This window comes from Pongo abelii, chromosome 15 (assembly GCF_028885655.2).
Source record: "Pongo abelii isolate AG06213 chromosome 15, NHGRI_mPonAbe1-v2.0_pri, whole genome shotgun sequence".
Classification (NCBI taxonomy): Eukaryota; Metazoa; Chordata; class Mammalia; order Primates; family Hominidae; genus Pongo; species Pongo abelii.
In genome coordinates this window covers 78,594,988-78,607,768 of record NC_072000.2, presented here as the reverse complement: position 1 = coordinate 78,607,768, position 12,781 = coordinate 78,594,988, and the positions used below count along the sequence as shown (strand labels likewise).

The 12,781-nt window shown below is 51.0% G+C and overlaps 1 protein-coding gene across 1 annotated transcript; it reads right to left on the bottom strand.

Annotated features, from left to right (window-relative positions):
* Positions 1-1,734: 1,734 nt before the first annotated feature.
* Positions 1,735-12,014, bottom strand: VRTN (vertebrae development associated). The gene is made up of 2 exons (XM_009249291.4): positions 11,779-12,014; positions 1,735-4,501 (listed from the first exon to the last, which is right to left on the bottom strand). The coding sequence occupies exon 2, from the start codon at positions 4,498-4,500 to the stop codon at positions 2,407-2,409; it is 2,094 nt and encodes a 697-aa protein (XP_009247566.4). The 5' UTR covers position 4,501; positions 11,779-12,014; the 3' UTR covers positions 1,735-2,406.
* Positions 12,015-12,781: the final 767 nt, after the last annotated feature.

Here is a 12,781-nt window from a genome sequence, read left to right as displayed (position 1 = left end):
AAAGACTAAAGTTAGCCAGGCATGGTGGCACATGCCTATAATACCACCTACACGGGTGGCTGAGGCATGAGAATTGCTTGAACTCAGGAAGTGGAGGATGCAGTGAGCTGAGATTGTGCCACTGCATTCCACCCTAGGTGAGAGAGACTCTGACTCAAAAAATAAATAAATAAAAATAATGGGTTGCAGCACTTTGGGAGGCTGAGGCGGGTGAATCAAGAGATCAGGAGTTCAAGACCAGCCTGGCCAAGGTGGTGAAACTCCATCTCTACCAAAAATACAAAAATTAGCCAGGCATCGTGGCAGGTGCCTGTAATCCCAGCTACTTGGGAGGCTGAGGCAAAGAATTGCTTGAACCTGGGAGGTGGAGGTTGCAGTGAGCCAAGATCACGTCACTGCACCCCAGCCTGGGCAACAGAGCGAAACTCTGTCTCAAAAAATCATAAAAATAATGGATTGTATAGGGGTATAGGGGCAAGAGTGGAAACAGGGAAGCAGGGAGATGGGGTAGGAAGCTGTGATGTGGGCCAGGAGAGACAATGGCAGCAGAGAGGAAAGAGGGTTCTGGGTATCATTTGGAGTCAGCGTCAATAGGACTTGCTGATGGATTGGATGTGGGGTGAATAAAAAGCAGAGGTAAGAATGACTCCCCAGGAGCACAAGGATGCCAGCCACTGCAGGAAACCTAGACAAAAGGAGAAGGGCCTAAGGAAACTTCTTCCCTAATGATTCCTCCCTCACCAAACAGGCAAAGGCCTGGGCTTAAAGCTCCCATTACATCCCTGCTGCTGCTCATTACAGCAGGCTGCCCTCACCCTTGTCCCACCAGACAGAGGGAGCATGCAAATTAGCCACTGTAAGGCTTTGTCCTTATCTGTGACTGGGCCTACCTGCCTGAGCACATTGCAAGGACTAAATAGAATGCCTGGCACAGACTTGACTCCAGGTGCTGGCCTGGCCTCCATGGCCCAGGGCCAGCCTCACAGTGGGCCCCTGTCGAGCCAACCTGTAGTAGCAGCAGCCCCTTCCCCACCTGGGAATGCCAGGTTTCTCCCATGGGAGGGAGGGCATTTCCAGGTAGCCAGAGCTCCACCCTTCAGCTGGAAAAGCACCCAAGATCACTTCTAGATCCAATTCAGAGTCCCCAGAATAACTCTTTTCATCCCCCAAGCCCTAGACCTGAGTGTGTCCCATCAAGAGAGAGAGGTCACTCTTGTCCCCTCAAACCAAAGGGGAACATGGGAATGGGCAATCACATTCTAGCAAAACAAATACCAGAGACCAAGCACTGTGGGCACTGCATCACTTTATTTCTTTGGTTTTCAAACTTTACTCTGGAACAGGGCAAATTCAGTCTCCCACCTGCCTGGCCGCTTGGTGATCTCTCACTGAAGATGGGCCTCCAGCTCCGAGGAGACGCTCAGCAGAAAGGTGGAATCCCCAACAGACAGCCAGGCTGGCCGAGGACTGCAGGGTCCCAGCAGGTGGATCAAGCACCCACAAGCAGAGATTCTGGGCCATAACCCCCAAACAGAGTCTGCATCTCCTCCCAGCCTTGCCCCACCTGGTACCACACTCCTTGCTGGGGAGAGGCCAGCCCCTCAGTGATCTCCGGTGCCTCAAGATCTCTGGTGCCTCAATGCCATCCCTTAGAGTCCAGCTGTGATTCTTCCTATACATCCCTGCTGCTGCTCATGCTGACCTGGCACCTTCTCCCTTGGGGATGCCAGGCACAAGCTGCTGATCAGCTCCACATTTGATTTTCTTTCTTTTTTTTTTTTTTCTAAGAGATGGGGTCTCACTACATTGCCCAGGCTGGTCTCTAACTCCTAGCCTCAAGTGGTCCTCCTGCCTTGGCCTCCCAAAGTGCTAGGATTACAGGCATAAGCCACCACACCTGGCCCCCATATTCAAGCCTAATGTTCCTTTGGGAAACAACTAAGAGGATGCCAACCCCCAAAAGAAACTGAAGATAACATTCTGCCCAGTGGGACCGATGATCATGCTATAATGCTCCTTTTGTCCCCAGGAAAAGCTGAAAGCAGCTCTAGCTAACCAACCCCCCTCTAAACCCCCTGCCATACATACGGCTTCCAACTCCAGCAAGGGGGCCAGCCAACCCACTCAAATCAAAACCAAAAACTAAATCATAATAGTAAAAATATGACCAGCAAACAACCAAAGAGGATATCTCTGGTCCCACAGCTTCCTACCGGAGACCAGATGGCTGATTTCTGGCACTCTCTGTCCTGGAGCCAGAAAATAACAAAAATATACCCTTGGACTTAGGGTAGACACTGTGGGACCCAGAGCAAAGGACATCCTGGCCAAGCCTGGGGTCAGCTCAGGTCCCTGACCCTCTCCAAACTGGTCCCCCTTCCTCCCAGCCCCTTTTGTACCTCCCTGTCAGCCATCTACCAGGGTGAGGCCGTCATAGAGGGCTCGCTTCCACATGTAGTATGTGGAGCGGGCAGTGAGGGGAAAGAGGGCGCTGAACTCCTTGTAGGAGGGGAAGCTCTTGGACTGGAAGCGCTTCTGCAAGAACAGCTTGGCCTGGGCCTTGAACTTTGTGGTAGCGATCACGTCCATCACCAGCATCCGGCCATCCCTGCCACCCGCTGCTGCCACCACAGGTTGGCTCAGCAGGGACCCACTGTGGGGCTGGCCCTGGGCTGTGGCCCCCTCTCTGGAAGGCCCTCCCTCTACATCTTCCAAAGAAGCCCCCACAGGTGGGGCCATCACAGCTGTCATATCCCTGCCGGCCTCCTTCTCCTGCTTCTCCTCAGCCTCCTGCCCCCCTTTGCCCAAGGTGGGGGCCGGCACCTGGAGTTTGGACAGGCCTCTGGGCCAACCCCGAGCAAGACTCTTCCAGACCCAAAAGGCAGAAGGTGACAGGCTGGGGTAACGGAGGCGGAAGCGGCAGAAAGGGAGATGCCCACTCAGCACCTGCCTGCGGGCAGCCCTGCGCAGACGCCTCTGCCAACGGGACAGGGGCATCCTTAGTGGCAGGAGCTCCCGGGGGGCGGGAGGCTCCTCACCCGTGGCTTTCCTTGCCCCCTCTTCCACCTCACTCTTCCAAGGAATTACAGCCCCTTCCCCAACAGATGCCGACTGGGGAGTCCCGGCAGCAGAGAGGGCTGGTGCGGGCTTGAAGCTGGGGTTCCTCCGGAGGGCCTTTCGCCGCCAATTGTAATAGGTGGACCGTGAGATGCCAGGGAACCTGCGTTTGAAGCAGCGATAGGGTACCAGTGTGTTCAGGGAGATGCAATGCTCCAGGTACAACTTGGCCCGCTGCATTAAGACCATTCCAGGGCTTGACACCGCCAGTGCGGAGCACTCCAGCTCCTCCTCAGCCACCTGCTCCTCCGGCAGCTTCTCTAGCTCCTCCATGCCCAGCACCTCCCTGGGGGGCAAGGCCGGGCAGGTGCCAGAGCCCAGCAGCTCATGCTTCCAGGCATAGTAGGTTGAGCGGGAGATCTCGGGGAACCGCTGGAGGAACTGCTGAAGCGGCACGACGCCCCCCCTGTGGAAGCTGTCCTGCAGGAAGTGCTTGGCGGAGAAGCGGGCAGCAACTTTCTGCCGGTGCTCCTGGGACTGCCGACGCCAGCGGTAGAAGGTGCTCTTGGTGACGCTGTAGCGCTCACAGAGGTGAGAGTAGCTGAGGCCAGGTTCACGGTTGAGCAGCTCCAAGGTCTTGGCCGGCGATGACAGTGGGGCCAGGGCTGGAAGAGCTGGGGCCACGCCAGGGGCACCTTCAGCCTCCACCTCTTCCAGCCCCACCACAGGGGCAAAGTACTGGTGGCGGAAGAAGTGGCTGGTGAGGGGCTGGCCAGCCCACATGATGTGCAGCGTGGAGGGCACGTGGTCGCAGCGGCGGGGCCGGATGACACGGTTGAAGTAGGGCCGGATCTTGAGGTTGCGCATGGGGTAGATGGAGTAGATGTTCCGCTGGAGGACAGAGGCGAGAGCATACAAGTGCCACACGTTGGAGAAGCTGCTGGGGAAACAGGAGGCCTTGACGTCAGCATCGAAGATGGCCTCCAGCGTGGCGGGAGGCAAGCTGGTCATCTCAGGGGACTCCTCAGAGCACAGGGAGTAGCGCACAGCCTGCAGCATCACTTTGGAGTCGATCATGCCCTGGAGGTAGTAGTGTCGGTGCAGCAGCATCTCTACCACGGTGCGGGCCCGCAGCTCCAGGCTGAGGCCTGCGTCACCCCACAGCAGCATGCTGGCCGCCTCGAACAGCAGGCTGCCCTCCCCCTTGCACACCAGCGGCAGCATGTTCCTTGGAGCATCCTCCGGATACAGGCTCAGGGCCACCGAGTCCACTTCCAGCACCTGGAGGCCAGGGCCTCCCTCCCGGCAGGTGGGGAGAGTGAAGGAAGACAGGACCTGCTTGGCCTCCAAGGCAGCACCTACGAGACCCTCCAGGCCTTCGCACTCCACTGCCTCCTGCAGCTCCTGCAGCACCTTCTGCACCAGCTGGTTCCGAGAAGTCATCCTTGCCAGGGCAAAAGATAAAGGGGCAGTAGTCAGGTGGAAGTGCCCAGATGATGACTAGCAAAGGTGCCCTGTCCACTCCTGCACTTTCTCCTAAAAGGTAATGTCTATCTGCTCCCATCCTCCCAGAACAGACGGGATTGGTTCATCACTGAATGGTACTGAGGAAAAGTGTGGTCTCTGGAACCTGGCTTTGAATCCTGGCTCTGACATAAGCTTGGTCACCTTGATCACTTCCTCTCTATGCTTCTGTTCATTTTCTACAAAATGGGAATGGTGTTTTAAAATCTGCTTTATAGGCCAGGCACGGTGGCTTATACCTGTAATCCTAGCACTTTGGGAGGCCGAGGCAGATGAATCACTTGAGGTCAGGAGTTCGAGACCAACCTGGCCAACATGGTGAAACCCCATCTCTACTAAAAATACAAAAATTCGCCAGGCATAGTGGCAGGAGCCTGTAATCCCAGCTAGTCTGGAGGCTAGGGCAGAAGAATCACTTAAACCCAGGAGGCAGAGGTTGCAGTGAGCTGAAATAGAGCCACTGCACTCCAGCCTGGGCAACAAAGTGAGACTGTCTCCAAAAGGGAAAAAAAAAAAATTAATAAAATATGCTTGAGTTGTTCTGGGCATAAATGAGACAATAAAGAGATGTTGGCTGGGCGTGGTGGCTCATGCCTATAATCTTAGCACTTTGGGAGGCTGAGGTGGGTGGACTGCTTGAGTCCAGGAGCTCGAGACCAGCCTGAGCAACATGGCAAAACCCCATCTCTACAAAAAATACAAATCTCTACAAATACAAGATTGTGCAGTGGCACAATCTTGACTGGCTGCAACTTCCACCTCCTGGGTTCAAGCGATTTGCCTGCCTCAGCCACCCGAGTAGCTGGGATTACAGGCGCACGCCCCCATGCCCAGCTAATTTTTGTATTTTTAGCAGAGATGGGGTTTCACCATGTTGGCCAGCCTGGTCTCAAACTCCTGACCTCAAATGATCTGCCCGCCTCAGTTCCCCAAAGTGCTGGGATTACAGGCATGAGCCGTCATGCCCAGCCCTAACAAATATAATTTTTTATGCTGTATAATGAATTGTCAATTGTTTCCACTAAAGATCTACATCACTCAGTGAGCATTTTCCAAATAGCCAATGGGTGCTGTTACAAAGTCATGCACTTGTAGAAGAATCATTCAAAGTATAAAAGAAACCCATGGTGCCAGGTGTGGTGGCTCATGCCTGTAATCCCAGCACTTTGGGAGGCCGACGTGGGCGGATCACGAGCTCAGGAGATTGAGACCATCCTGGCCAACGTGGTGAAACCCCGTCTGTACTAAAAATACAAAAATTAGCCGGGAGTGGCAGCGCATGCCTGTAGTCCCAGCTACTCAGGAGGCTGAGGCAGGAGAATTGCTTGAACCTGGGAGGCGGAGGCTGCAGTAAGCCAAGATCGCACCACTGCACTCCAGCCTGGTGACAGAGCGAGACTCCATCTCAAAAAAAAAAAAAAAAAAAAAAAAAAAGACCCATGGATTTTAATATAACAGGGTACAAAAAGTTCATGGATATGTTTCAAATTCCACATTATAACTAAGCTTTGAGAGGCTACTACTTGTAAAGTTTTGGTATAATATCAAAAAAATCCACTGAAAAAGTGATCAAAATACTCCTCCTTTTTCCATCTATATATCTAGATGAAGTTAGATTTTCTTCAGATGCTTCCACCAAAACAATATATCAAAACAGATTGAATATAGAAACAGATATGAGAAACTACCCATCTTCTTTTAAACCAAATACTATGGAGATACAGAAAAATGTAAAATGTAAAAATGTAGAATAATGTGCTCTCGGACATTATTTAACATTTTTCCAAGTCTCCATAGTATCTGGTTTAAAAGAAGATAGGCCGAGGCAGGCAGATCACTTGAGGTCGGGAGTTCAAGACCAGCCTGGCTAAAATGGTGAAACTCTGTCTCTACTAAAAATACAAAAATCCATCCTGGCTAGCACGGTGAAACCCTGTCTCTACTAAAAATACAAAAAATTAGCCGGGCACGGTGGCGGGCGCCTCTAGTCCCAGCTACTCAGGAGGCTGAGGCAGGAGAATGGCGTGAACCCGGGAGGCGGAGCTTGCAGTGAGCCAAGATCACGCCACTGCACTCCAGCCTGGACAACAGAGCGAGACTCCATCTCAGAAAAAAAAAAAAAAAGTAATTTTTTTTTTGCTTTGGAAATGTCACTTTTCATAAAAATGATTATTTGTTACTGTATAACAGGCTTTTTAAAATTTATTTCTCAGTTTTAATTGTGTATACAATATACATTGGTAGATATAACCTATATAATAAACAAAAGGTTTTTAGGGTCTGCAGACCATACAGGAGTCCTGAAACCAAAAAGTTTGAGAAGTGCTGCCCCAGAACAAAAACAGCCTTTCAAAGGGGCAGCAACAATCTATTCACTGCACAAAGATCTAATAACTACGATTTACTGAGCATTTACTATTTGCCATGCACTGTCCTAATCCTGACACTAATACTTTAAGTACTACCATTATCCCCAATTTACAGGTGAGGAAACTGAGGCAATTGAAGTTAACCTAATTTGCCCAAGGTCATAATACAAGTTAGTTGAAACCAAACACTTTTTTTTTTTTTTTTGAGACAGAATCTCACTCTATCACCCAGGCTGGGGTACAGTGGCTCATTCTTTGCTCACTACAACCTCCACCCCCGGGGTTCAAGCGATTCTCCTGCCTCAGCCTCCTGAGTAACTAGGACTGTAGGCACATGCCACCACGCCCAGCTTATTTTGTAGAGATGGGGTTTCACCATGTCCGACAGGGTGGTCTCATGGTCTCAAACTCCTGACCTCAGGTGATCCACCCACCTTGGCCTCCCAAAGTGCTGGGATTACAGGCATGAGCCACCATGCCTGGCCCCAAATGCTCTTTAAGGTCTGTGATTCATCTCCTGTTTAAACCATTAACCACCTTTTAACACAAAACTAATCATCTTGATTACTGGTATGTTTTTATTGTTCAGTTGCAAAGCAGAGTGGTATTCCTTCATAGACACTTTTTACATTAGGAGAGGGACCATTATCCTTTCTGGTTTCTCAGATCATGTTCTCAAATTAAACTTGTTCTCAGAGTTCAATAAATTGCTTTAGATGAGCCTTAGGTTTAAAAATGGTGTTTGGGTATATACATTTTTCAGATCAAACTGTACGCTTAAGGCCAGGCGTGGTGGCACACGCCTATAATCCCAGCACTTTAGGAGGCTGAGGCAGGAAGATCACTTCAGCATAGTTCGAGGTTACAGTGAGCTATGATCACGCCACTGGACTTCAGCCTGAGCAACAGAGGAGACTGTCCCCAAAAAGCAAAACAAAACAAAAAAGCTACATTTGAAAGGAGTGGATGAATGCAAATTGTAATTTAGTAAAAATGTTTTAAAAAATTAAAAGTAGGGCTGGGGCGCAGTGGCTCACACCTGTAATCCCAGCACTTTGGGAGGCCGAGGCAGGTGGATCACAAGATCAGGAGTTTAAGACCAGCCTGGCCAAGATGGTGAAACCCCATCTCTACTAAAAATACAAAAATTAGCCAGGCGCGGTGGCAGGTGCCTGTTATCCCAGCTACTCGGGAGGCCGAGGCAGAAGAATTGGTTGAACCTGGGCAGCAGAGGTTGCAGTGAGCCGAGATCGCCCACTGCACTCCAGCCTGGGTGAGAGAGTGAGACTCCGTCTCAAAAATAAAAAATAAATAAAAAAAAATTAAAAGTACTGAGGCCGGGCGTGGTGGTGGCTCAGGCCTGTAATCCCAGCACTTTGGGAGGACAAGGCAGGTGGATCACAAGGTCAAGAGATCAAGACCATCCTGGACAACATGGTGAAACCCTGTGTCTACTAAAAATACAAAAAAAAAAAAAAATTAGCTGGGCATGGTGGCCCGCGCCTGTAGTTCCAGCTACTCAGGAGGCTGAGGCAGGAGAATCACTTGAACCCAACAGACGGAGGTTGCAGTGAGCCGAGATCGCACCACTGTACTCTAGCCTGGAAACAGAGCGAGACTCCATCTCAAAAAAAAAAGTACTGAGGGAACACCCACCAGAATTTTACTTGATAACCAAAGAAGAAAAGTCGTTTAAAAATTGGTAATCAGCCCAAGTGCGGTGGCTCACGCCTGTAATCCCAGAACTTTGGGAGGCTGAAGTGGGCGGATAGCTTGAGCCCTAGGAGTTAGAGACCAGTCTGGACAACATAACATAACCCTATCTCTACAAAAAAAAAAAAATTAGACTGCATAGTAGCATGTGCCTGTAGTCCAGGCTACTCAGGAGGCTGAGGTGGATAACCTGAGCCTCAGGGGGCTGAGATTACACCACTGCACTCCAGCCCGGGTGTCAGAGTGAGACTGTCTTAAAAAAAAAAAAACAAAAAAAAAACCTGGTAATCAGAATCACCTTTGGATAAAATTTCTAGGCTGTAGATTTCTTTAAAATGTGTATATTATAACAAATCTGGTATAACCTCTCACCATATTTCTATTTGTACCATATCATTTAACTCTAGAAGTTGGCTTTTATTAATCTGTCAACTTTTATGCCTTTTATATTTACTTTAAAAAGAAAACTATTACTTTTCTTTGGATTCAGGAGATAAACCATATCAGTTCTTAGTAAAGACAGCACTTACATTATACAATTTTTAAAAAAGGAAACCTGAAGAACAAACTGTGTACACATAGACAAGACATTTTGGCAGACAATGATGTCAAGCAAGACGTTGGGTTTTTGTTTTTCTTGCATGATGTCACTTGTTGAATGCTATTTTACAACTGCATACAAATGAGTGCTCTGCTAGATACTTTGTAAACAAAATTAGGAAAATAGCTACCATTTACTGACTGCTTCCTATGTGCATTTAACTAGGTAATTCAACCAAAATCTCAGGAAAAACAAGAGGGAACAATATATTGAAGCTGTGTGGATGATATTTTTATACCCTTACATGCAATTAGCCGATTTCCTGGGCAGAGCATGATGTTCCCTGAAGTGTTAACAAGTATCTGCCAGCTTTTCACCCTCAAGCATTTGGAGTTCAGGCTTTTCAGAGGTACTTTTGTTTATATGTGGTTCTCACCTTCCTTCCATGTGAACTACAATTCCATCACACCTATACTATCTACAGGATCCCTAGTCTGAGTTCACACCTGGAGCCTCCGGGTTTACATTAAGTAGCTTTCCCAAGACCACACAGCTTTTAAAAGCTACAAAGTCTAAGCAGCCTGACTCTCAAGCTCCCCTTCTAAGCACTATAATTCCATCTCCAAAATTCTCATTATCCAATGGATCCAGAAACTTACAGATTTTTAGGACTTTAAGACAAACCTGGCCATTTTACAGATAAGGAAATTGAGGTCCAGAAAGGTAAAGTCGACTTGCCTGAATTCATACAGCAGTGTCCAGATACCTTCCAACACAACGTCCAGATATGCCACACTTCCTCTTGCACAGTCTCCACCTGTCCCCACCCTCCTCGTCCCACCCTATCTACTCTTCCCAGGCCCAGTTCCACCCGGCTCCACCCAATTTCATTCCTTTCTCTTCCCCAAAGAGGTAGGAGGTACAAGTATGTGATACCCCACTTCTGGCTTCCTCAAAAGCTTAAGGAAAAGCAGCTCCACACTCACTCCCAACCCACAGATGGATTGGCCCACCAGAGAATAGGGCCGTGTGGAAAGAGTAGGGGCTGCACGGGGAAGCCTATCACTCTTAAGTAGACAATTGATGATGGGGTTCAGGTGCAACAGTCTTTTTGACAATGGCTCTCTTCCTAGAAGTGCAATGCAAAGCAGACAGGCCGGTTGCCAGGTGCATTCAGGGAAGGAGGTGCAAAAAGTGATAGCTAATCTATGGACTTTGCCCAGCTGGCCTGCCCTGGCCCCCACAACTCTTGGAAGTGATCTGAAAAAGTATGAAACCAAGGAGGCAAGGCACACTTGGATTGCACAGGCTCTCCCCTCCTCTTGCCTGAGATTAGAAGGGTGGGGGTAAAGGCAGGACATCCAGAGGCATCCAGCCAGGATCTTAGCTCCAGTAAAGCCAGGGAATGAATGAATGGCCACAGGCTACTCTGCAGGGCACTCACAGCCTCGCCTTCACCAAGGTCAGCCTCCCAGCTCTCGCATTCTTTGTTTCAAGCATATGGGGTCTCAGAACCCAGGTCTGGCCTCTTGTCCCCTGCATCTTAGGAGTGAGCCAGGAATCTGGGTGGGCCAAGGGATGGAGGGGCAAGAGATCTGCTGTTATGAGCCTGGCCTGGTCTTTAGAACAAAATCCTTCCCCACCAGCCTCATCCTGGGCTCTAGCTTACCATGGATCCCGTGTTCTCAGCCCTCCCTTTTCTTCCTCTCCCTCCCAAAGTAGGCGCTATGTTCTCTATAGTCAACCTGCACCTGGGCCACTGGTCTCAGTAAGGCTGTGGGTTTGATTCTCCCCTGGATGGCTGGCTCCTCACCCGGCCTTGCTCCATGCCTCTCTGCCCTGCCCTCCCTGCCCTGGCCACACCAGCCCGACTGCACAGGCTGCACCCTGCCAGGGCCTAAGGGAGCGCCAGCCATCTTTGCACCCTCCCTGGTGGCCCTGGAGGCCCAGCCGGGCAAGGGCAGCTGCCAGGGTTGGCTGGTGGCAGCCAAGCCTTTGGGCTGCGACTTCCCAAGGAAATTCCCACCACCAAGGGTAGTGGCTGCACCTTGGGTCACAGGGGTGGGCCTCAGGCCACCAAGTCAATCCAGCCCAGCTCAGTTGCTCTACTGGACCACGTGTTTGGAAGGGAGGAAGAGTGCAGCCCACAAGGGGAAGCAGCACAGGCTCCTGGTTGCCCCTTAAGGTGCCAGGAGGCAATGAGTGGCAAAAGAGGGAGCTGGCAGGTCCAGGGCTCCAGGGACGAGGGATCCAACCTGAGAAGCTCCGGGAACCTGGGGAGGGACGGAGGCCAGACCGTTGTGTAGGGTGGGGAAGGGAGATAGGCAGACGGGTGGGGGTGGGGACAGGGCTGGAGGTGGAGGTGGGGGTGGGGAGAAAGAGAACTTGAAACAATGTGTCCTCTCCCTCTACATACACACCCAGACACACACACACCACAGCATCTTCACGGGGTCACTCCTTGACCTGGGCCCAGTAGGGTCCCGAGATCATCCCTGACCCCGCTGGAGCCTCCAAACTGTACGGGGCACCCCCACCCTTCCTAGTTTTGAGGAAACTCGCTGTTTTACTGACCTGGAGGGTGACCCAGAGCCCTGGGGGCATCCACTTCTCGCTCCACCTTCCAGCCTGGGACATTTAAGTCACCCTGTGGGGAAAGGCCTTCTCAGGCAGCGTCCCCAGCCGAGCTCGTCTCACTCCAGAACCAGTTTCATATCTGTAGAGGACCATTGAGCATGGACCGTCTACAGCCAACTGGCCGGTGGGGAAGCGGCTTAAGCCACTCCCCCCAGGAAATCGCCCACCCTCAAGTGCTCTGTACCAAGATGAAAGAAGTGCAAATTCGGGGGTCACTTCCAATGGTAAAGTGATAGCAGCTATTGTCATCCACTCTCCCCAGCTGGGGGTGTTAAAGCGCCCTGACCCAGCTCTGAAACAAACCCCAAACTGCCCAGAGAAAAGTTGAAAGAAAGTTGAAAGATTTCCAAAGAGTTTGGGGGGAGGGGAGGGAAGGGGAGGAGAAGGTTCAGATCGAAAGACCTAGGGGAAGAAAATCTGTGGCCAGGCTTGCAGAGGAGGTGGAAGAGAGCAAAGCTGGGGCCCAGAAACTAGCTATGGATGATTGCTTAAGAGAAATACCTTGAGGCTCTCTGAACCCTCAAAATGCATCTCTTTGTGAGGCAGCTCTCACCAACCCCAGTCCTGTAAGACAGGCAGAACCAGGCAGACTGGAGAGCTACTCACCGCCTCATCATGGTGCAGGCTCCCTTCCCATCCAGGAAGGCCCCACTTTCTCTAAAGGCTGCATCTCCACCATTCTCTGAGCATCCCCCAGGCTTGGGGCTCAACACCTCTCATTCCCAAAGCAAGCCTGGGCCAGAGCTGCATCTGTTAGGAGCCAGGGGGCCTATCCCAGGGCACCTAACTTACTGAGCCCCACTGAAAGTTGGGGGCAAGCAGTACCTGCAGCTTCGGTCCCTCCCCCATGGCTCACCTAGGGCCCAGGGGCCTCAAATAATCCCAGGAGGAACCAGTCCAGCCCCTGCTGATGGGGGAGGTGAAGGCCTCGGGATTGCAG